General features: G+C 40.3%; 1 protein-coding gene across 2 annotated transcripts; it reads right to left on the bottom strand.

The window, feature by feature from the left end:
- Window positions 1–660: 660 nt before the first annotated feature.
- Window positions 661–20,184, bottom strand: si:dkey-33c9.6 (active breakpoint cluster region-related protein). 2 transcript variants are annotated; one of them, XM_005463849.4, is made up of 22 exons: window positions 20,016–20,175; window positions 19,727–19,845; window positions 18,863–18,967; window positions 16,224–16,457; window positions 13,446–13,553; window positions 13,307–13,361; window positions 13,150–13,202; window positions 12,848–12,985; window positions 12,605–12,726; window positions 12,255–12,423; window positions 11,803–11,916; window positions 11,635–11,710; window positions 9,934–10,029; window positions 9,651–9,725; window positions 9,444–9,541; window positions 8,945–9,046; window positions 6,771–6,934; window positions 6,362–6,501; window positions 4,334–4,468; window positions 2,826–2,931; window positions 2,363–2,504; window positions 661–873 (listed from the first exon to the last, which is right to left on the bottom strand). In XM_005463849.4, the coding sequence occupies exons 1-22, from the start codon at window positions 20,122–20,124 to the stop codon at window positions 772–774; spliced, it is 2,562 nt and encodes an 853-aa protein (XP_005463906.1). In that variant the 5' UTR covers window positions 20,125–20,175; the 3' UTR covers window positions 661–771. The 2 variants fall into 2 exon arrangements, 1 of the variants encoding a protein (XP_005463906.1); XR_002060301.2 differs by lacking the exons at window positions 661–873; window positions 2,363–2,504 and having other exon boundaries at window positions 2,865–2,931; window positions 6,362–6,497; window positions 20,016–20,184.

Raw genomic sequence — 20,184 nt, forward strand, 5'->3', positions numbered from 1 at the left:
GAGCACACTGAACTCCGTCTAGTTGGATCTGAACCATAACCGATTAGATTTCAGGCTCACAGAGGTGACCGCTGACCTTCTTACAAATGAAATGTGGTTGATTTTTCCTCAACCACATTTCACCTTCACAGTACTTGGTGTGCCACTGCAACCTGCTTCACTTACTCTGAAAAAAAAAAAACAACTTAAAATCACCCTTTTTTGCTAAAGTTCCTGTGAGCAGCTTTGAGTAAAAATGAGGAAAAGGACAGAAATTTAAAAACTGGCTTTTAATTTTGCCTGGGCAGTCATCCTGAGAATTAAAAAAATAAGGCAATTGACAATGAACAGATTTCAGTTTTGATTCCTTAAGATGACCTTTTACTGAAAATTAAATCGACTTTGTTGGGACACCTAACAGGTCATGAATGTACTGAACAGACATGAAAAGTCATCATTATCTGAATCTAATGCTGAAAATACTGATATGACTGAAAGGTTTGCTTTGCTTCCTACTTCATATTATGTAAGTTTAATATAATGTGTGATGTAGGTAGAGAACTATTTTAACTTTGGCCAGTTTAAATGCTTGACGTGTCTTTTATGACCTGCTGCTGTTCGGGACATATTCAACAACAAATTTCACAAATTTTAAATGTTACAAAAACACACAAGAGCTCATTTTTTAAAATTCAATAAATAGGTTTATTGTTATTGGTAATCTTACAGCAGTCTCTCAGTGTGGTTTCTAACCATTTATATGTCTTTCTGGCCATGACACAGCTGGTGGTCTCATATGTGGGTGGCCTCATCCTCAGTGTCTGAGTCATGTGGCAGAGAGAGCTGGGCTTCAGGGAGGTTGTTGCACTGCAGGTAGCTGAAAACGACTTGGACCTGAACACACACACACACACACACACACACACACACACACACACACACACACACACACACACATCATGTCCATGGTGAAAGAGACACAAGTTTCTAAGTTATCACACACCTCAGGGCTTTGAAATGTATTTCAGTTCAAAATTTTGCACAATTTCTGGAAACTGAAAACAAACTCTGAAATTTTAAACTGAAAACTGATGATGTCATTATGTCATACTTTTTTGGAGTTTCAGTCAATGATCGAGTCACGAGGTGTAACTGAATAGTCTGAGCAGCCATAAAAAAGGAGCTGCTTGAATTCCCTACACACCAAGGAAAGGTAACATTTCCTTTACTACCTCCTTTAGCACAGGATGCACTGGCTGGACCATGCTTTATGAACGGAGCAATTCAATTATTCATAACAAATCAGTCAAAAAAAAAACAAAAAAAAAAACTGTTCCAAAAATTATCAGAAAAAGTGGGACAGATACTATAAATGTTAAACAGAAGCATGTTTTCATGTTCACACTATAGCTTTTAGTATGTTTTTAAATTTTAAGAACATTTTTTAAACCCAGAGCTGAAATATGAACAATAATGAAGATGCTGCCTCTTCAGATCAAGCTTCTAGTTTATATCATTCACTACAAAGTTTTTTTAAGGTTTGCTGTAATTGAATTTGTATTAGTTAAGTCTACTGCTCTATTGATAGCATTCAGGATATTTTTTAAATTAATTTTTATGTCAGGTTAACTGGTGTAGGCTCGAGCCCCCAACCTCCCTCTCTGAAATAGATAAATAGAGACAGAGACATTTTCATCTATGGCTACTTTCAGATCATTGGGTAACCCAACATGCATGTCTTTGGAGTGTGGGAGGACGTTGGAGTACCCATAGAGGGCCAACATACACACTCCACACACAAGGACGCCAGCTGGTTGGTGGATTCAGACCTAGGATCTTCTTTCTGTGAGATCAGCGTGCCAACAAGTTTGGTTGAAGTAAGGGGGAAATTTTGTAGACTGCTTCCTGGACATTGTAGTTTCAACACGGTAAAACATCTGGCATCATACTGTTTCCTGGGCTCTTTATCACACATTTCATTGACCTAACAACTTTTTCCATTGAGACCAAAGAAAAGGAGTCAGGGAGTTGAGTTTGGATGGTTAGACCTTATGCCTGTTTTCATGCCCCACCTCAACTTATCATTACATTTTCTCTTATTGAGTTTCCCACTCACCTGACCTGTAGTCTATACACTCCCAGCTAACAGTGGTTTAGGTTTGTGATTTCCTGATTTCTTTTCAAACCACGCCTTTTTGGTAAGTAATGCTCGCTCTTTACTCTGACATTTACTTTCACCTTTCGTTTGTTTTTACTAATTATTTCACTTTGGCATTAATTAATCATGAAAAAAATAAAATAAATAAAATACAACACATTTGCAGACATTGTGTTGAAGACGGCCAATTCCAGACATCATTCTTTTTCTCAGGTATTCACTCACCTGTACCACCACCTCCTGAGAGATATCCACAGTGGGCCCAAGGTGTCCCTGCCCAGCCACCGGGGGGCGTAGGAGACTCGGCCCAAACACAGTGGCAAGGTTTAGTAGAGACATCTTGTTAATGTGTTGCCTCTCTGAGACTCTGGAAGAAAAAAAAAAGATTGAAAATATTAAAAAGTTTTAGGCACAGACTGAAAATATCAGCTGATTTGTAAAGATAAAAAATAAAGTTTATATTTCTTACTTCCCTGTATAAGGTGTTCTGGTTAACTGACCATTATAGTATTTTGTGCAGTTTGTTTAATGAGCTCAGTGTATTTTTTTTCATATTCCCACATATTTTTGAAAGTAAGCATTTTTCAGGTTTGACTAACAGAGAGAGCAAAATTCACTCTAATAATTAGCCTGAAGGTTAAACCAATATGACCGTGTCATGGGTGAAGCTGTGGTGCCTGATTCATACCGTTGGAGGTGATGCAGCAGGTAGAGGAAGGTGTGGCGGTTGGCATCAGGACAAGACTGCAGCAGGGACAACATGGAGACCAGCCGTGGGTTTTGATCCTGGATGTCTACATGAAAATCAGCCAGCATGCAGTTAACTAAGTGGGGTCTGTGAGACTCAAAGGGCATCATTTAAAGGTGCTGTTCATATCATTAAAGCTTATGGGAAACAGGGTTATTGTTCACTTCTGCAGAAGGAATTTCAGGGTTTATATACAAAACCCTTTTCCCCTGTATGTAAAATAGAGTTTATATAAAAGATGGACGCTCCCCATTAGTTTGTACGGTGCCACAGTGAAATCTCCAAAGCATTTTGACTGTTGCCATACTGTGCTTTGAAAGCAGATGTGGTGAGCGTGGGGTGGTTCTGACAATTAAAGCACGTTACACAGCACAAGCAAAGGTTGTGAAAAAATTTACCGCAGATGTCATTTCCTAAACATTTTTTTCTGATTTCAATTTAAAACATCCAGAAGACATAAAAGAATAATGTGAAATATTAATAATAATACTAAATATTGTGGCAGCAGACGTTACTGATCTTAATGCTCTTTTCTTTACCTTAACAATGTCCTGAAGACGAACCAAAACGCACACCATAGATACTTCACCCTGTGTGTTATCCTCTTGTTCTGGTCAATTTCAATTACATTTTCATATATTTACCATTGAATCAAAACAAGTTCAAGGTAGCACTTGTTTGTAAGGTAAAGACTCCACAATAATAGACAGAAAACCCCAACAGTCAGACAACACCTATGAGCAAGCACTTGGAGACCCTTTTAACAGGAAGAAACATCTAGCAGTGCCAGGCTCAGGGTGGGGCAGCCATCTGCTGTGACCAGCTGAGGTGTGAGTGGAGAGAGATAGGTCAAAATACACTTATGGGAGGTAACAAAGACGCACTGTAGCACCTTTCCTCTGTGTTCACACAGGAACCCTCTCAAGTGAGTAATCAACCACAACCACAATGTAAAACAGGCCCACCCTGTAGTGTACCCTGCTTTCTCCTCTTTTCTCGCTCTACTGAAAACCATCACATGCAAATGTGCATCATGCTGTATTCAGTAACACTTGAAACTAGCGTTCGAGAACTTATCAGTTCACTCTGGTCATAGATCAACAGTTGTTTTGCCATCGGCCTTTATGCAGCCAGATCTCTCTTGCTCATCATTAAAAAGGAAGCACATCTAAGGCATTTCTGAACTGACTTCAGTTTTCAGGCCGTGAAAACTGACAGGAAGCAGAATATCTATTTTGATAGATGATTCATCTATGATTGTTTTTAGCTTCATTTTTTTCATTCCTTTACAAGCAGTAAAAAGCTTCTAGATGATGAATTTGCAGTGAAGAGATACCAGTTCTAAAGACAAACTATGTAAGTAGTTTAAACGTTTAGAGTTAAACTCCAGTGAAGTATGCATACAGTATGCATATGCTTTGTCATGTACTGGGGATGTGTTGTCTTACCTAGACTTCTTGTCAGACTCTGAAAAAGCTCAGTGGGTATCAGGGGTTCAGGCAGCTCTCTGAAGTACAGTTTGAGAACACCAGACACGGCGTTCACTTCTGCGCTTCTCAGCTTCGTCACCGCTTCACGGAGATCTGATCAGAAAAGAGACAGATAATGATAATTATCTGTATTACGGGTATCTTCGTTTGGCCTTCACTTCCTTCCTCACAGGCACAAGAACATGTATGGGTATGCACTGCATTGCAGATATAGATCATCAGGTAAAAGATTTTGAATCAGAGTTTTTGTTTTTCTTATGATAAACAAGACAAACAGACCATAATATACTTTGGTCTGCGTATTAAGTGTTCATCCTCCAACACTGCTGTTCATTGAACAAGCTGTCTGATATTTTGAATGCGTGCGTACATTTTATTAAGTTTTTAAAGCAATGAGGTATTTTTAGCTAAACAGACATTTTAGTCATGCCGCTAGCAAGAATGACAGTGTTCACCTTTCAGTCAGTTCTTTCCTAGATAGAAGAAACATTTGGGTTTAAAGTCAGCTATCTTTGGCACAGCGCAGCACTAACAAGAGATATATGGGCTAAATGTTTCTGAGACGTTGCACCTAGGCTTGCACCTAGGCTTGAGAGTCAAGGCCAAATGTCACCACTAGCATTTCTCCTAGAAGAAAGTTACGATTTCAAGAAAATTTATTTTAATTATTTTGGTGATAGTTGAGTTTTTAAAAATCTTGGTCTCCAACCAATGAACTGATGCCTCTTTGAGCCTTCAGTTTTGTGACAAAGCATTTTAATTATATCTCTTTAAGTTATACTGTATGTTTAGTGCTAAAACATTATTGCTAAATACAAACATACAGGACTGTGCAAAAGTTTGGAATCACTTCTCTTTTTCTTCTTTTTCTTGTTTTTTTTGTTTGTTTTTGTTTTATGCTGCTTCAAAGCAGCAACATTTTTTCAAGTATTGCTCAAGTGATCTTGAGCAATAGTTCTCTAGGTTTTCTGAAGGTCTTTCAATATTTTTCTTTGGCTATTTGCAGCTTTTTCACTCATTTTTAGTCCAGCACTTGGACCGATTTCTTTTCTTTTGCTAAGTAGGCCTAAAAAACAATTCGCAGCACAGTAAATTGGAAAACGTTCCATCTGAGACCTGACACAGGACCTGAGATATGCATCTAACCCTTAAGTTTGTCAATCAGCTGTTCACTGAAACCTCATCCGAAAAATGTGGCTGTGAAAAGGAAGGGAAATCTTAAGGAAGGGAAACAGGGAGAAAAGACTGAGGTATTTCAATTTCATTTTTCAGCATCCCAAAAACACTGCAGTCAAAGTGTTCTTGGATAGAAACACACAATGAAACACTATCAGTCATAGACTGGCCTCCCCAGAGCCCGGACCTCAATATTGAAGCAGTGTGGGATCACCTAAACTGGCAGTCAACATCCAAAGAAGAGCTTTGAATGCCCTTAAAGAAGCCTGGAGAGCTTTTCCTGAAAACTTCTTACAGAAATGACAAGCAAGCTGCCTAAGAGAGCTCAGACTGTGTTGAAGTATAAAGTTGAAATATTGACTTAATCTTGTTAGAATTGCACAAATGCTGTTTTTACCTTATATACTGTACTCCCATGTATGTTTGCACATGTTTCAATAACGCACTGCATCCATTTTCAATTCCTAACAAAACTTGAAAAAAACTTTTTAGCATGCTGATATGACGCACTATTTGGCAGGAAGATGAAACCCAGGATCACACAATTTCAAAGACAAAAATGCATGTCATTTCCCTTTACTGCAGTTCCTGATTCTCTCTCACTTTTACTATTAACAAAATGACTGTCCTAAATAATGTTTAAGAAAGAGGACGAGGCAGCTGAAAATGTCTGGGTCATGTTGTAGAAGACCTGAGTGAAGAGTCTAAGCACTGGAGCTCACACCCGTTTGCTCCTTGCATTGCAAAAGCTGTTCTTGTCACTGCACTTTCCAACAGAAAGATAATTTTTCTGCATTATGTTTTTCTTACTGGTGTTGAACGCAGCCTTGAGCATGCTGATTTCACTAGTTGTTCCTGAAATCCTGTAGATTCCCACCTCGTCCATGCCTCTCCTCTCCACTTCCTCCACGCAGCATCGCACCACATGAGGAACCAGCACTCCCTCCTGTCTGACAGAGGATTGAGAGTTCTTTTTAAGCATTGTGTAAGTTATGTTACATTTGATTGATAGGCTGTTTCATTTCATTTCAATCTCCACTCCCGCCACACTTCTGCTTCCCTTTAATCCGCTTTCCCACAAATTAAACTGGAAACTAGCTCCGCGAAAGGGCACACAGGGGAAATAAAACTCTGAACCGAGCTACAGCTTTCAGTTTCAAGGTGTCTAGACTGTTCGGGTAGGCCAGCTGACACACTGACATGATAGGCAGGGACTTACTTTGCCACGGTTTCAATGGGGACGCCAAAGATTGGCGGCTGTTGAACTGTGGAGCTGGGTGGTCCCAGTGGGTGGGGACAGTACTTCAGAGAGAGGGTAAGCTCCACCTGGCCCAGCTGTAGGGTCTGTTTTTTCCATCGCTTATTCAGAGTTTTAGAGTCCAACTGATGAATACAGAAAAAAGTAAAGTTCAACTTGACATGGGGTTTTAAAAAAAGGAAATGTTAGGATCATTAGCTAGAAAAAAATCTATCTGGTGAAATAATTACCTTGGGCATTTTTACCCCTAACCTATATATCTGGACTGGCAAAAAAGGCATGTGCCACATTAATAATAATAATAGGCTTCATTTATGTAATACCTTTCAAAAATAGTTACAAGAAAAGACAGAAAATAAAGCAATATGTCTGTCTCTATGTAGCCTGCCTCTTGCCCTATGGTAGCTGGGATAGGTCCTCATGTGCTATGTGTGCCAAAGGTCAAGTTTAGACAATGTCCAATGCACTATTGGTTAACCTAGAATATGTGACACTCCTACTGTTGTCTCAAGGATGTCCTGGCCTACTCTTACTGATAACTGCCTGACATAGAAGGGTCATCAGGTAATGTAGCTCACCTAGGCTATAAAACCTAGGGTATAAAACTTGACCAAAAAGAACTATTTACTCTCTGTCTCTTCCATTCAGTGGCAATTTGAGGGTTTGTTGGAGCCCCAAGCAAAAATTCAAAGAACATTCATTACCTCGTTATAAATGATCTGACACCTAAAACATCAGTTCTATAAAACAACAGTAATGATATAGTAATAATAAAGAGAAAACCCCAACAATCAAATGACCCGCTATAAGCAAACAGCTGAGGATAGTGGGGAGGAAAAATTCCCTTTTAACAGGAAGAAACCTCTGGCAGGCTCAGGGAGGGCCAGCCATCGGCAGTGACCATGTGGGGGTTAGGGGAAGAAGACGTGACAAAAGAGAGGCCAGAGGTTAATTATGACTAATGATTATACAACCAAATTTATTTTGGAAATAGAAAGGACCAAGCTAATTGGTTATGAAATGTTAACACTAACAAGTTAACCCAAACAAGCTGACTGCAGGTGCCCTGACCACTGGGCCCAATCTCATAATCTCCAGCAGAGAACACATTAGGCTACTCTGATAGCCAAGTTAAATATTACTGAACATCAAAATAAACAAAAACAAATAATGTGATGCTCTATTATTCTGTCTGTCTTGCACAGTTATTTAATGTTATTTAAGCCTTTAGTTATCTATGATTAATTTGATTGCTCCAAAAACAAAAAAGCTTCCTTTTTTTTCCTTTTTCTCTTCCTCTTTTCTCTTCTTCTTTTTCTCACTCACCCAGGGATAACTCCTTCTCATTTCCGCTGAGTGGCTTTCATCGCTTACAATGGGAGTGAGTGGGGCCCATTTAGGGAGGGCAGGTCTCTCCTACTGTCACTGCAAACTTTGCACTACTGTTGCTGTAGTTTAAAATTTGTACCTGAAGCCCAGACACTTGCCTGCATTTCCCTTCTGCTTTCACTCCACCTGTCATCACCCACTTTGATGTTTGTGTCTTAGGTATTTTATATTTAAAATGTTTTTATGTTTAAGATGTTTTATTTGATAAAACCTCTTGTAGGAACTGTTATCTCGTCATCTATTTTGAGCCAGTTTGCAACAAATGGCCATGATGCCAAACAGTAAAAGTACTTAGCAACTCAGCTAATCATTCCATTCAATTCATTTCAAGCCAGAGATTAATAATAACCAATGATCACATGCAAATGCATGCATTTAGAAAAGTACAAGCTAAGTTAGCCATCAACACTGACTCAAACTCCATTTTCACTAATTGGTATTAAATATCCCGGACAAACCCCCATTTATCACAAAAAAGCTCAAGGAGAGTGACAAGGGTGGAGTCCTGTTGCAGCATGAACCGCAGTTTCTGTGGGCTCAAACCCAAAATAGACATTAATCGGTTTGTCACTATGAGAAACACATTTGTTTGAGTTTTAAACAACTGTTAAAAACCATTTTTAACATATATTTTTTTTCTTCAGTGTTGCTGGGAAAGATCTTGGATTATATGTTTAATATTATATTGAGAACCAGCTTACTGATGTTAATAAAGATAAAGGTGAAGTTCTTTGGCATCTCCGTACCTTTACTGTATTTTTTCCCAGAACAGTATCATCCTGTCCATTTGACTGACTCACACATAACACCCTCAAGTTCTGTGCACCGTCCACCTGGAAAGACAGCTCCTGTTTGAAAAAACAAACAAACATGTTAACAATGAAAAAAGACTAACTTTCTTAAGCTGCATCAGGAGAATTTATGTCTTATTCTGAATCCTTCACTTCTGCCTACTAGTTGGATTTAGTTTCGATTTTACTGCCTCTGATAATGTTTAAAGCATGGTATTGTCACACCAAAAGTGCAGACTTTTTTAATCCCCTAAGCTCAAGCCTGACATCATGTCGGATACTGTCTAGACATGAAGAAGAAGTGAAGAATTTTCTACCTTGAACTGGTTGACAAATCCCATCTAGAAGATAGCAGGACTTTTCCTCAAATGCTCTGATGTCTCTTATTTTCTTTACTTAGCTCAATATTAAAGCCAAATGTGTTATTTCATATTTCGAAGGGCTTGAGTCTAACCTGGTCCCAGTGTGGGTTTAGGCTGAGGACTGAAGAGTGTGTCTGTGTCTGCTGATCGTAAAACTTGAAGCCATCCACTTCCACACACACATACACACCTGAGTGAGAAAGAGAGAATCATTAATGACCCAAAGACTATTTAGCTCAGACAGAAGACATCCCAGTCTCTCATGATGCTTCAAAATTGCTAAATATTGCAAAGCATACAAGCTGGCTCCTGTAGGCCAACAGCAGAATCAATGGCCACACTCAAAGTCCCACATAACGACTCCTCGTTCAGTCCTGAGGAAAGAGACAGAGACAAATCTCACTGGATTTATTCATGCTGAATAAAAGCGTAATGGTAATACAGGACATACACGAGGAAAGCTGTGGTAAAAGGTATTGTGGGTCTCATGTAAAGATCAAAGAGAGAACCTCACACAGTGTATTGCATTTCAGACACAGATGTGATTGTGTGGTGAGAAAAACGTGAGTCTTAGATGTGTACCGGCGTTAGTGCTATGTAGAGGTGGTTGCTGGGTCATTCTCAACTTCACACACGAACTGGTCAACGTGAGCAAGTCTGGAGGGACAGTTTCTATGTCTGGCAAACATGACACAAAGCAAATAACAATCAGCTGACAGAAGAGTAACACATTAGTCTGGACCCCAGTCAGAGAAACTTGAAGCTCAGCTCAATTAAAGCTCAAAAAATAAAGCATATAAAAGGCAGGCTGCAAAAAAAAAAGCCCTAAACTGCCATTCCTCATAATGACTACTTGAGGCTGATTCCAAAAGCGAGTCAGCTCCCAACTACTCCCATTTTAAAAGAAATATGGCTATGGGATTTAAGTGATGTTAATTAGTACTAAGGGACCCATAGTGCACCAAGAAAATGCTACCACTACCAGCTTGAACTGTTAATTTAAAACAGGATTGAGCCATGCATTCATGTTGTTCATGTCCAATTCTGATGTGAACATCTGACTCATCAAACCAGGCAGCATTTTATTATCTAATCTTGGTGAGCACATAAGATTCAGTTTCCTTTAGCTGAAAGGAGTGGCACCTGGTGTGGTCTTCTGCTGCTATAACGTCCAAGCATGTTGTGCATTTAGAGACGCTCTTCTGCACACCCTGGTTTTGACAAGTGGTTCTTTGAGTTACTGTTGCATTCTTGTCGGCTCAAAGCACTTCAGCCATTCTCCTCTGACTTCTGAAATCAACTAGGGGACTTCCACTTACTGGATATTTTCTCTTTTTCATGCAATTCTCTATAAACCCTATAGATGGTTTTGTGGGAAAATCCAAGCATATCAGCAGTTTTTGAAATACTCAGAGCAGCCCGTCTGACACAAACAACCGCAACACATTCTATGTCACATTTCTTCCTCATTCTGATGATCACTTTGAAATTCAGCAGGCGACCTTGACCAATGGCTACAAGCTTAAATGCAAGTTAATATCATGTGGTGTTCTGATGAGATATCCGATATGAGATACGAGTAAACACACATTTTAACAGCTGTACCTAATGAAGTCATCAGTGAGTGTGTGGTAGCTCACACAATAACACAACAGCTCACAATTAGCTGTTATCTGGCTCTGCGATGTACCCATGCATAGCATCCAAGCTAGCTAGTATTATAACCAGCGTATAATGGCCAGAAACAAGTATGCACTTTACTAGAGACATGATGAAAATATTAAATACAGCCCTTTTTCTGTCTTTTCTTTTTTTACACGTGGAAATGATGCAACACTGCCTCACATGACCTACAGAACATTTTCTAAGACCCTCAACTTCCTTAAACATAATAAGTAGGCATTTTATAAAAAGAAACCGCATGCTGTCCATGAGACATTTCACATCTCTTCTCTCCTAAGTCAATTGTTAAAGATGTTACAGCTTCACTTTAAACAACCCCCTCAACTCTTATACACAACCTGCTAGCAGCACAACAGAAGATGGTATTTTAATAAGTAAATACACATGTTAATAAATTAAACTAAATAATTAATTATGTTTAGTTTATTATTTAGCTACTAAACTAATTAAAAATATGCTCCGGGGCGAGATTGACTTCAATCACTTGAATTAAACTTTCATGACATACAGCTGGCCACAAAGACTTAACAGTGCTTGAAAAGCTACAAATAGATTAGCAGAGTAATTACACTCCAGAGTGGTCAAAAGCTGTGTACTCACTAGTTGTGGTGAGTTTGTGTATGGCCTGCCTCCATTCTTCTAGTTCATAGAGAGAGGAGAAGAGGAGAGCGTGACTCTGTGATGAGAGAAAAACAGGCCATTGTGTAATCTTAATCTGTTGTTTAGGACTTAAGTGAACTACATTAGGATGTGTGTGCGCTCGTATACCTTGCCACTGGGGCTGTGCAGCTCCAGTCTGTAAGCAATCAAGTGTGTGAGCAACATCAGCTCCATTTGTTCCAGTTTCTTCTGGCTACGGGCTGCCAGGCTCCTGGATGTTTTCTTCATACAGAGAAATGCAGTGACAGTTCATAAGAAGTTACTGACATTTGTAATGTATGTTTTGTGAATTTAGGCGGTCATACCTAAGTATCACCATTATCTCATTGTCTGGTTACTTTAAAAAGTTATTTCAATTATTTGTTTCTTCTTTCCTGTAAAACTAAAAGTTGTTACTCCCTTATTCTACTGTGCAGACTGATGAGTATGTTTAGGTACTAGACAAAAAAAAAACCCCGTTGTTAAATGTAGGTTGCAGGCGGTAATATGAAGTGCTACCAGAAAAGTTTACATTTCAGTCATCTGGTTACTCTCTCACTCTCTGTGTCATAAACACACACCGGATTTTGCCGGAGCTGCTGTAGTAGCTGCTGACGCAGGACGTACATCTTTGTTCGTATGTTGTGTAAGCGCGCGTTGGTTTCTGGCGGCCGTTCCTTGTCTGCAACCCAGCGAAGTTTGAGACCGGCGAGGGGCAGATACCAGCAGAATCTGTACTGGTCCTGCTTCCTAGGAGAAACACAGCACACACAGGCGTCATGAGATTTCTGGGTTTTTTTGCAAGTCTTTCGACACCTTTAAACAGGTTTAAGAGGGTTCCTTTTTAACTGTGAAAAGGCACATGAACACTGCATGTTGCAGGTTGACCACATTCCCCACAAGCCTTAATGTGCTCTCGTGCTAAGCTCACCCTCTATTTGCATGTTTAAATCTTGTGCACAGCAGGAGGTCGGTGTAAAGGAAGAGGTGACGCAGGCTGCGTTCACCCTCACTCACATCCACCACAAAGCCATCTCGCATTAGCTGGCGTCTCTGGGAGAGTACACACACACAGACATGTTGTAATATGGGCGCATGTATTCAGCAGGGGATACGTCCTATATAACATTTCTCCATATTCATTTGAAGGGATCGGGTTGGAGACTACACTCACCATCCCACGACTTAATGTGACCTCCCGTTTACTTTGTGAACTCTCGTTGACACCAGACAGGAAGCTGCGAGACAATCTCAGAGCTTCCTGTAAGGCTGTGTAATCTCTATGCTCTGTTGGCGTCGTCTTCAGGAGATCCTACAAGATGACAGAGTTTGCCAAATCAGAAAAAAAACAAGAAAGAGCTCCTGCTTCAGGAAAAAAAAAAGTAGGGATTCTTAATGAAAAATGATGCAATCAAACACCAGAGCGATTTAAAAAACTCTAAGAGGAGGATATTAATAAAATCGTCCATGTTTTACCTGCAGCACTAATGTGGTCTTTGTAACTCTGTCCAAGGGCTTGTAAAGAAGAGCTATAAACACAAACACAGCTATTAGACCCTGGCAGACATGTATGTATTTTGTAAAAAAAAAAAACAACAACAAAAATTTAAAAATCACATTTTATTCTAAGTACCTTCAAATGTGTATGTAGTCCGAGCTTTGTCTGTGCCGTTGTTAGACATCATGCTCTGAAAAAGCAGCAGAAGATGCAGTAACAGTGATGCTGTGTGACTCAGCTAAATGTTACTGTGCGAGTGCAGGGTTTTTAGTACCTCGGCCAGAGTTCGGAAGCGAGGGTCTGAGTGTGTGCACTTCCTAACCACTTCAACAGCTTTCACGTAGTTTTCAATGAAGCCACCATACAGACCAATCTGGCTCACCTGCAAAGGTAAAACACACTGAATGAAAAGACTCCAAAGTCTAACCTCGATGCACATATAGCTGTGTGACGCTTGATAAATAGCCTGAATAAATCTGCAACAGTTCAGGCTGTTTATCGCCATCTAAAATTGCCTGGTGTGCAAACATTTTAACCCAATGTCTAAACTTTTAGTCAGAAACAGGAAAAATGACACTTCTGTGAATGTCATGCTTCCCTTTTGTCAGCCGTATCTTTCTGGGGGAGATTTTTTAAAGACGATTTTGGCCTTTATAGCTAAAGTTCACCAGAGTCACTGGACAAAACCTGAGTTACATACAACAAACAAAAGCTCATTTCCATTACAGTAAAATAATAACAGCAAACCTAAAACTGAAACAGCCAGATGGAATTCAGCCATCTGTCACACCACGTCTCTGTGACTCATCGCAATATGAGACTTGAAGAGTCATATTGTCTTCAGAAAATGATCAAAGTGTCTGGAAATGTATGCTAGCTGTACCACAATGTGTATTGCAGCCAGTTTCTTGTCTTAATGAGGACTCGTAGCACTTTACAGTAGATCCTTACAGCACTTTATTCGATTCATTATCCTCCTCTCATTCACGCCTATATCATGCTCTCAGGTTTTGGTAAAGCACTTGTTGTCCTTTGGTCACTGCTGTATTTGTTGGTTTTGTTGCATTTCTTTGTTCTCCCTGCTTTTGTGTTCTCTTGCCTCTGTCATCATGTTTAGCATTAGTCGTCATGCCTGCCTTTATTTGACTCATTCTTACTTCCTGTTTTATTGAAGGTTAGTTTTCTCTGTTGTCTTGCTTTGGTTTTACTTTCTGCTCTTCTCCTTTTCATTGTTATCAACTTTATCTTTCATTGTAGTCATCTGTGTTTGACTGTTTCCTCCAATCACCCGCTCATATGCATGTGTATAGTACAGTATATGGTCAGTTTGTGTCTGCCTCTTGACTCTAATGTTCTTTGGGATCTTTTGTTCTTTCCCCTTTAGCTTTTTGTTGGGTCAGCCAATGAAGGCTCACTTTTTGTGGCGCTTCAGATGGCTCTGTGTCCTGCATTGGTATCATCTCGCTGCCACACATTGACACCTATGCCCAATTTAGAATAATCAAACACAATCAAGAACTGAACCACTCCCACATTTAAAATGCACAGCAACTGCAAACAGATATGTTTTAATAGTTTAGGGTACCTGCTAGGGTAAAGCCCACCTCTTGCCTAATGTCAGCGGGGATATAGTCCCTCCACCACGACCGTTTGCAACAGGGAAGTCAAACTCATTTTACGTTGCAGGCCACAGCTTTTCATCTCAAGTCAACCAGACGGATGACAGTTTCTTTTCTGTCAATGTAAAGACGTTTAACTGCACATTTAATCCCTGACATATCTTATATGAGAAAAAGAAGGGCAATTTCAACAACATGTCTCAGTTTTATAAAATGATAAATAAATACTAGTGTAGTATTGGGTTTAACTGTAAGAAATAAAATCACAGAATAAGTTCTGGTAGGGGATTGTTTTTATCATTACACAGAAATGATTTTTCTGTGGACACATTGTAAAAACCAGATCTTTTTATGGTAGATATGAATGTTCCTGTTTTTTTTTTCATTGTCATTTAATTGTTTATCGGTTACTTTGCCACTATAGTACAAAATGCTGTATGGGAGGTTTTTATCTGTAGGAGATGCTGTAAATTTTATGAAAATACAGTTAAAAGTCTAAAATTGATCTCCTACAAAATGTTTTCCAAAGACGATCCTTATATTTGACACCCCTGCTCTACAAGATAAGGAGGCTAATATATATATGTATAAAATTGACGACTGCATTAAGCTTTGTTGTCCCTATTTCCTGTTTGTGTGTAACTTCATAAACAGAATAAAATTAGTTGTGTGTGTGTTAGTGTTTGATTTGTATGACTGATTCAGATGTGTCCATAGCACACCAACTCAGGTGAGGTTGTTGCAGCAATGAAGCTACAAATGAATGTGGACATTACGCGCTTATCTTTACCCAGTAAGCACCGTTTTAAGCTGAGCAGCTGCGATTGGCATCAATCAGAAGTTCAGTGTCTGTTCCAGAAAAGCATTTCTGCAGAACATCTGATGTCAGATTGATATTCAAGCTTGACCACTTCAATGACTATGTTAATGCGTTTGTGCAGGAAGCTGTGCTCGTTTTGTCTGTGTTGCTGATCTTCATTGACTCAACTGATAAAATATGTGGTTAAAGGCTCCTCTGTGATCATAGTAAAGTCCGTAAATACAGAGCCTATGGCTTAGCAAATAATTGCTCAGTGTACAATGGAGTGTTTGTTTTTTTAAAACAGCTGCCTGCTGTCACTTAAAACACATTTAACGAGAGCCACCGTGGGCTCAGAAAAAAAGTATCAGTCACACTGTGGTTAGAACTGCCGCCTCACAGGAAGAAAGTTCCTCCTTCAAACATCTGGCTAGCTGAGGCCTAATTCTCCCTGTCCATGTGCGGATTATCCCACAACTTCCTCCAACAATCTAACGGCATGCATGTTACGCTAACTGATGATTCTCAAAAAGGAGAATGGAGAGTAACTACTGAACCATTAGGGAACTGTCGTTTATCTGTCTGTGGATTTCCACAACTGAAGCATAACATACAATGCAAACAAAAAACTTACCATTTTCTGGAACAGGTCCCCGACCACCAGCTCAAAGCCTCTGCATCTTATTTCTGTCTCGTTACCAGTGCTGATCTCAGTCTGGTCATAAGCACTCAAACGGGCTTTCAGACCTGTGTAAAACGTTTGGTGCACGTCTCTGAGCTCAGGCACCTGGTAGAAAACGGTCTGGACCTGCTGGCTGGACAGAACTGGTTGAGAGGTCCCAGCTGAAGCCCGCAGAGCCTTCATGGGCTAGACAGCAAAACAATTAAAAAAAATAAAAGTTGTGTTAAATGGCAGCCAGTGTGGGTGAGAAAGAAGAACAATGTGGTATGCTGAAAAGAGAAATAGGCTGTGGTGAAGTGAGAAGGACATGAATGTGTGAAACGTGCAGTTCACATGTGATACATCTTGCAAAGCTTTATTCAACCATCTCGTTGCCTTTGGCACATACATGCAAACCACCACGATAACCGGAAGTGCATACCAAATGTTACATTTAGTCTCTCAGTGATAAGAGCACGGTGGTCAGCTCACAACTGCACAAAACACAGCAGCCATGCTAAAGGATCAACCGCACAATTTCATTTCATTTCTCACATCTTTTTTCTTGTCTTATGTTAAATGAGTCAGAAACTGTAGGAATGGGGAAATGAGTGTAGCTGTTGTTATTAATAGCCCTAAAAAGAGAAAGAAAAATAGATTCAGGCACTCGTTATTGCGTCATCATTTCCTGACTTAATTTTGTTTGATAGCGCTTATTGGCATTTGGTTGGCCAACACTCAGAGCAATGGGAAAGTCCAAGGAACCCAGTGAAACTCTGAGAAGGAGAACTGCAGATTTGCACAAGTCTCTTTGAGACATTTCTGCACGACTGCAGATTCTAAGATCGTCACTTCAAACAATTGTACTTAGTGCAAGTTATTTGGATGCGTCTCCTCTTTCCCAAGAAATGGAAGAAGATCCAAACAGTCAGACAAGAGGGAATTGGTTAGGATGCTCAGCAACAACCCACTAAAGCTCGAGCCTACAATGAACTGGAGACTGCTGGAACCAGCCCATTCTCATTCCCGACGCAAAACATACCAACGATTTGTCACATCCCGAGGCGTCCATTGGGAACGCGAAGGTAACCTTTTGCTTTCCCACGGGACGCGCCGGGTTGTGGATGAAATCCAACAGAATGACACTGCTGCGGATTACAGCTGTTCCAGCCATGTATTCCTGCCCTAACCCTAACCTTAATGCTAACCATAACCTTATCTCTAACCTTAACCACAACTTTGATGGTGTTAGGTGGCGTCTTCCAAAGCGATTAAAATAAATGTACATATGCAGACTGAGTCCAAACAGAAAGATAACATGCCAACGATTTGTCACATAGCATAATATGTTATGCTTTGGGAGTGAGAATGTTTTGGCTGGAACACCAGAGTTACTGTCCACAGTGAAGTGAAGTTTTACATCAACGTGGACTGAGAGGGTGGCAAGCAAGGAAAAAGACCTTGCTCCAAAATTGAATCCTCAATCCTCAAAATTGAATAAGCTCAATTAAAATTTGCAGTAGTCCACATGTGCAAGCCAAATGCCTTCTGGTAGAAAGTTTTGTGGTCAGACTATTTGGCCAATATGACAAGAATAGTTTTTGGAGGAATAAAGATGAATTCAAACCTGAGAACACTGCACTACCTGTCAAGCATGGTGGTGATAGCATCATGGCCTGGGGCTGTTTTGCTATCAGTGGTGCTGGAATAGCAGCGCAAGATTACCATGACATTCACACTCATGATGAGTGTATGCAAAGTGAGCACACCTGTACTTTAGTTTACAAAATGGTAAAATGGCCTGTATTTGTATAGCGCTTTACTAGTCCCTAAGGACCCCAAAGCGCTTTACACATCCAGTCATCCACCCATTCACGCACACATTCACACACTGGTGATGGCAAGCTACGTTGTAGCCACAGCCACCCTGGGGCGCACTGACAGAGGCGAGGCTGCCGGACACTGGCGCCACCGGGCCCTCTGACCACCACCAGTAGGCAACGGGTGAAGTGTCTTGCCCAAGGACACAACGACCGAGACTATCCAAGCCGGGGCTCGAACCGGCAATCTTCCGATTACAAGGCGAGCTCCCAACTCTTGAGCCACGATCGCCCCAAAAGAAAAAAACAAGCACCAATGAGAGTTAAAAACTGTCTGCCCCTCGTTCAGAGCCACGTAAAGCTAAGGTAACTTCTTGCACCTTGTGCTACATGTTTACTTTGTACATGGGAGTGGTTTCAATAGTTTTATAAAAAGAAAAGGGGAAGCCTCATCCACAAAGGAGAACAATCTATTAACCACTAAAGAAGGAAGCTGAATAATCAAGACTTTGTTATATGTGATTGCTGGACATGATCCTGTGTAACATGTTAAAAAAAAGGTAATGTTAACTAACCAAGAACAGGCTAAATCATTATAGTAAGTGTGGTTACAGTTGAACAACAAAGCAGAAGTGAAACATTAATAGTCTAATAGTTTTTATTGTTGTAAAATAATATTCAGTACAGTGAACAAGTGATGACACACCTGTCTTTGACTAACGAGAACAGAGAGCTAAACATAAGAACTGAGAAATGCAAATTTGTACTTGTGTCTGTGTGGGTTAATGTTACCATCAACAGGGTGTCCAGCTCTCTGAGGTAAATCTCCTCGCTCTCCAGGATGCCTTTCAGCACCGTGAGCCTCCTCTCCAACCATTCCTCCTTGCTGCATGTTGTCTGGATCACAGGTGTGCAAAGCATGAGAATACATCACAGCGCCCCCTCAGACTCAAGGTTATTGTCAAAGAGTTTTTACAAAATTTGCGATGCTAACATCTGAAAAAAAAGGCCAAAGTTATCATCACCGCAGGACTTTCAGGGTGAATCAGAACGTTAGACGTTCCTGTTAAAGTCCCGTGGCTAAAGCAAGTCACGAAGGGCAAATCGAGCTTCAGGCCTTTTCTCACGAATCTCATACAGGTTGTTGGAGTTTCACAGGTTTGTACGATGTTTTAATTTTTTTTTATGTTTTTTTGTATATGATGCGAGAGCTTCCTGAGATGTAACTGCCACTCAAGCATAAGTCAGATAAACATGGGAATCACACTACAACTCTTTAAGGCACCTTTGTTCTAGATTTTGCAACACAAAGTTAGATTTCTCCCTGTTTGTCTTCCTGGGTGCTACCTGCAATTGTGTCTTTTTAACAACATAATAGCCAGAAAGGTCAGTTTTACCAATATGTAGCAAAACTTCACTGCTTCACTCTGTCTACTTTCTGTTCTGTGTTGGTTGCTTTCAAATTTACATACGTATAAAAGGTGAAAACTATAGTGCTAGAGATATTTTTATATGTACTTCCCACTAGGCCATTGATCCTTCTCTATTTTCATCATGAAAATACAAGTACTGCAAAACTAAATGCAGTCTAGAAGACAAACTCAAGAAGGTACAGAGTCCGCAGAGTGATACAAAACACTGGAGTCGTGAACTCACAGGGGTGTCAGGGAAGTCCACGCTCTCAGTGTTCAGCGGGGAGAGAAAACAGGACACTGCCTCCTCTGGGAAAACGTCCTCCTCCAAGACATCAGCTTCTTCTGCCACTGCAGCAGACACTGTTCAGTCAGAGGGAGAAAAGCTCACAATTTCTCACATCTCCTTCTGTTTTTTTCTTTCTGTCTTTGAAAAAGTATTAATAGCAGAGCTTTTTTTAAGTTGTTTTTTTCCCCTCCCAGCAAACAAAACAAGAAAACAGCTGGAACATTCAGGTTAAATCTGCTCTCACCTGGTATGTTCTGTGACTCCAGATATTGCACAGCCTCCTGGTAGACATCCATAGCCGAAAAACAAGCCCTCTCCTCTGCGCGCTGGCTGAGTGTGGCGGTGCGCAGCATGTGAACGCACTCAGCTGGTGACAGAAAACTTCCTCTTTCTTTTAACGGTGCACAAAAGGA

Source organism: Oreochromis niloticus, linkage group LG3 (genome assembly GCF_001858045.2).
Source record: "Oreochromis niloticus isolate F11D_XX linkage group LG3, O_niloticus_UMD_NMBU, whole genome shotgun sequence".
NCBI classification, from domain to species: domain Eukaryota; kingdom Metazoa; phylum Chordata; class Actinopteri; order Cichliformes; family Cichlidae; genus Oreochromis; species Oreochromis niloticus.

What these genes read in the sequence shown, in the direction of transcription:
- si:dkey-33c9.6 (XM_005463849.4), bottom strand. Translation starts at nt 20,124, where the DNA reads ATGCTGCGCACCGCCACACTCAGCCAGCGCGCAGAGGAGAGGGCTTGT. An exon ending in GGAGTCACAGAACATACCAG is followed by an intron (nt 19,846 to 20,015) that starts GTGAGAGCAGAT and finishes CTGACTGAACAG; the next exon opens with TGTCTGCTGCAGTGGCAGAA. An exon ending in ACACAAACTCACCACAACTA is followed by an intron (nt 10,030 to 11,634) that starts GTGAGTACACAG and finishes CATGTTTGCCAG; the next exon opens with ACATAGAAACTGTCCCTCCA.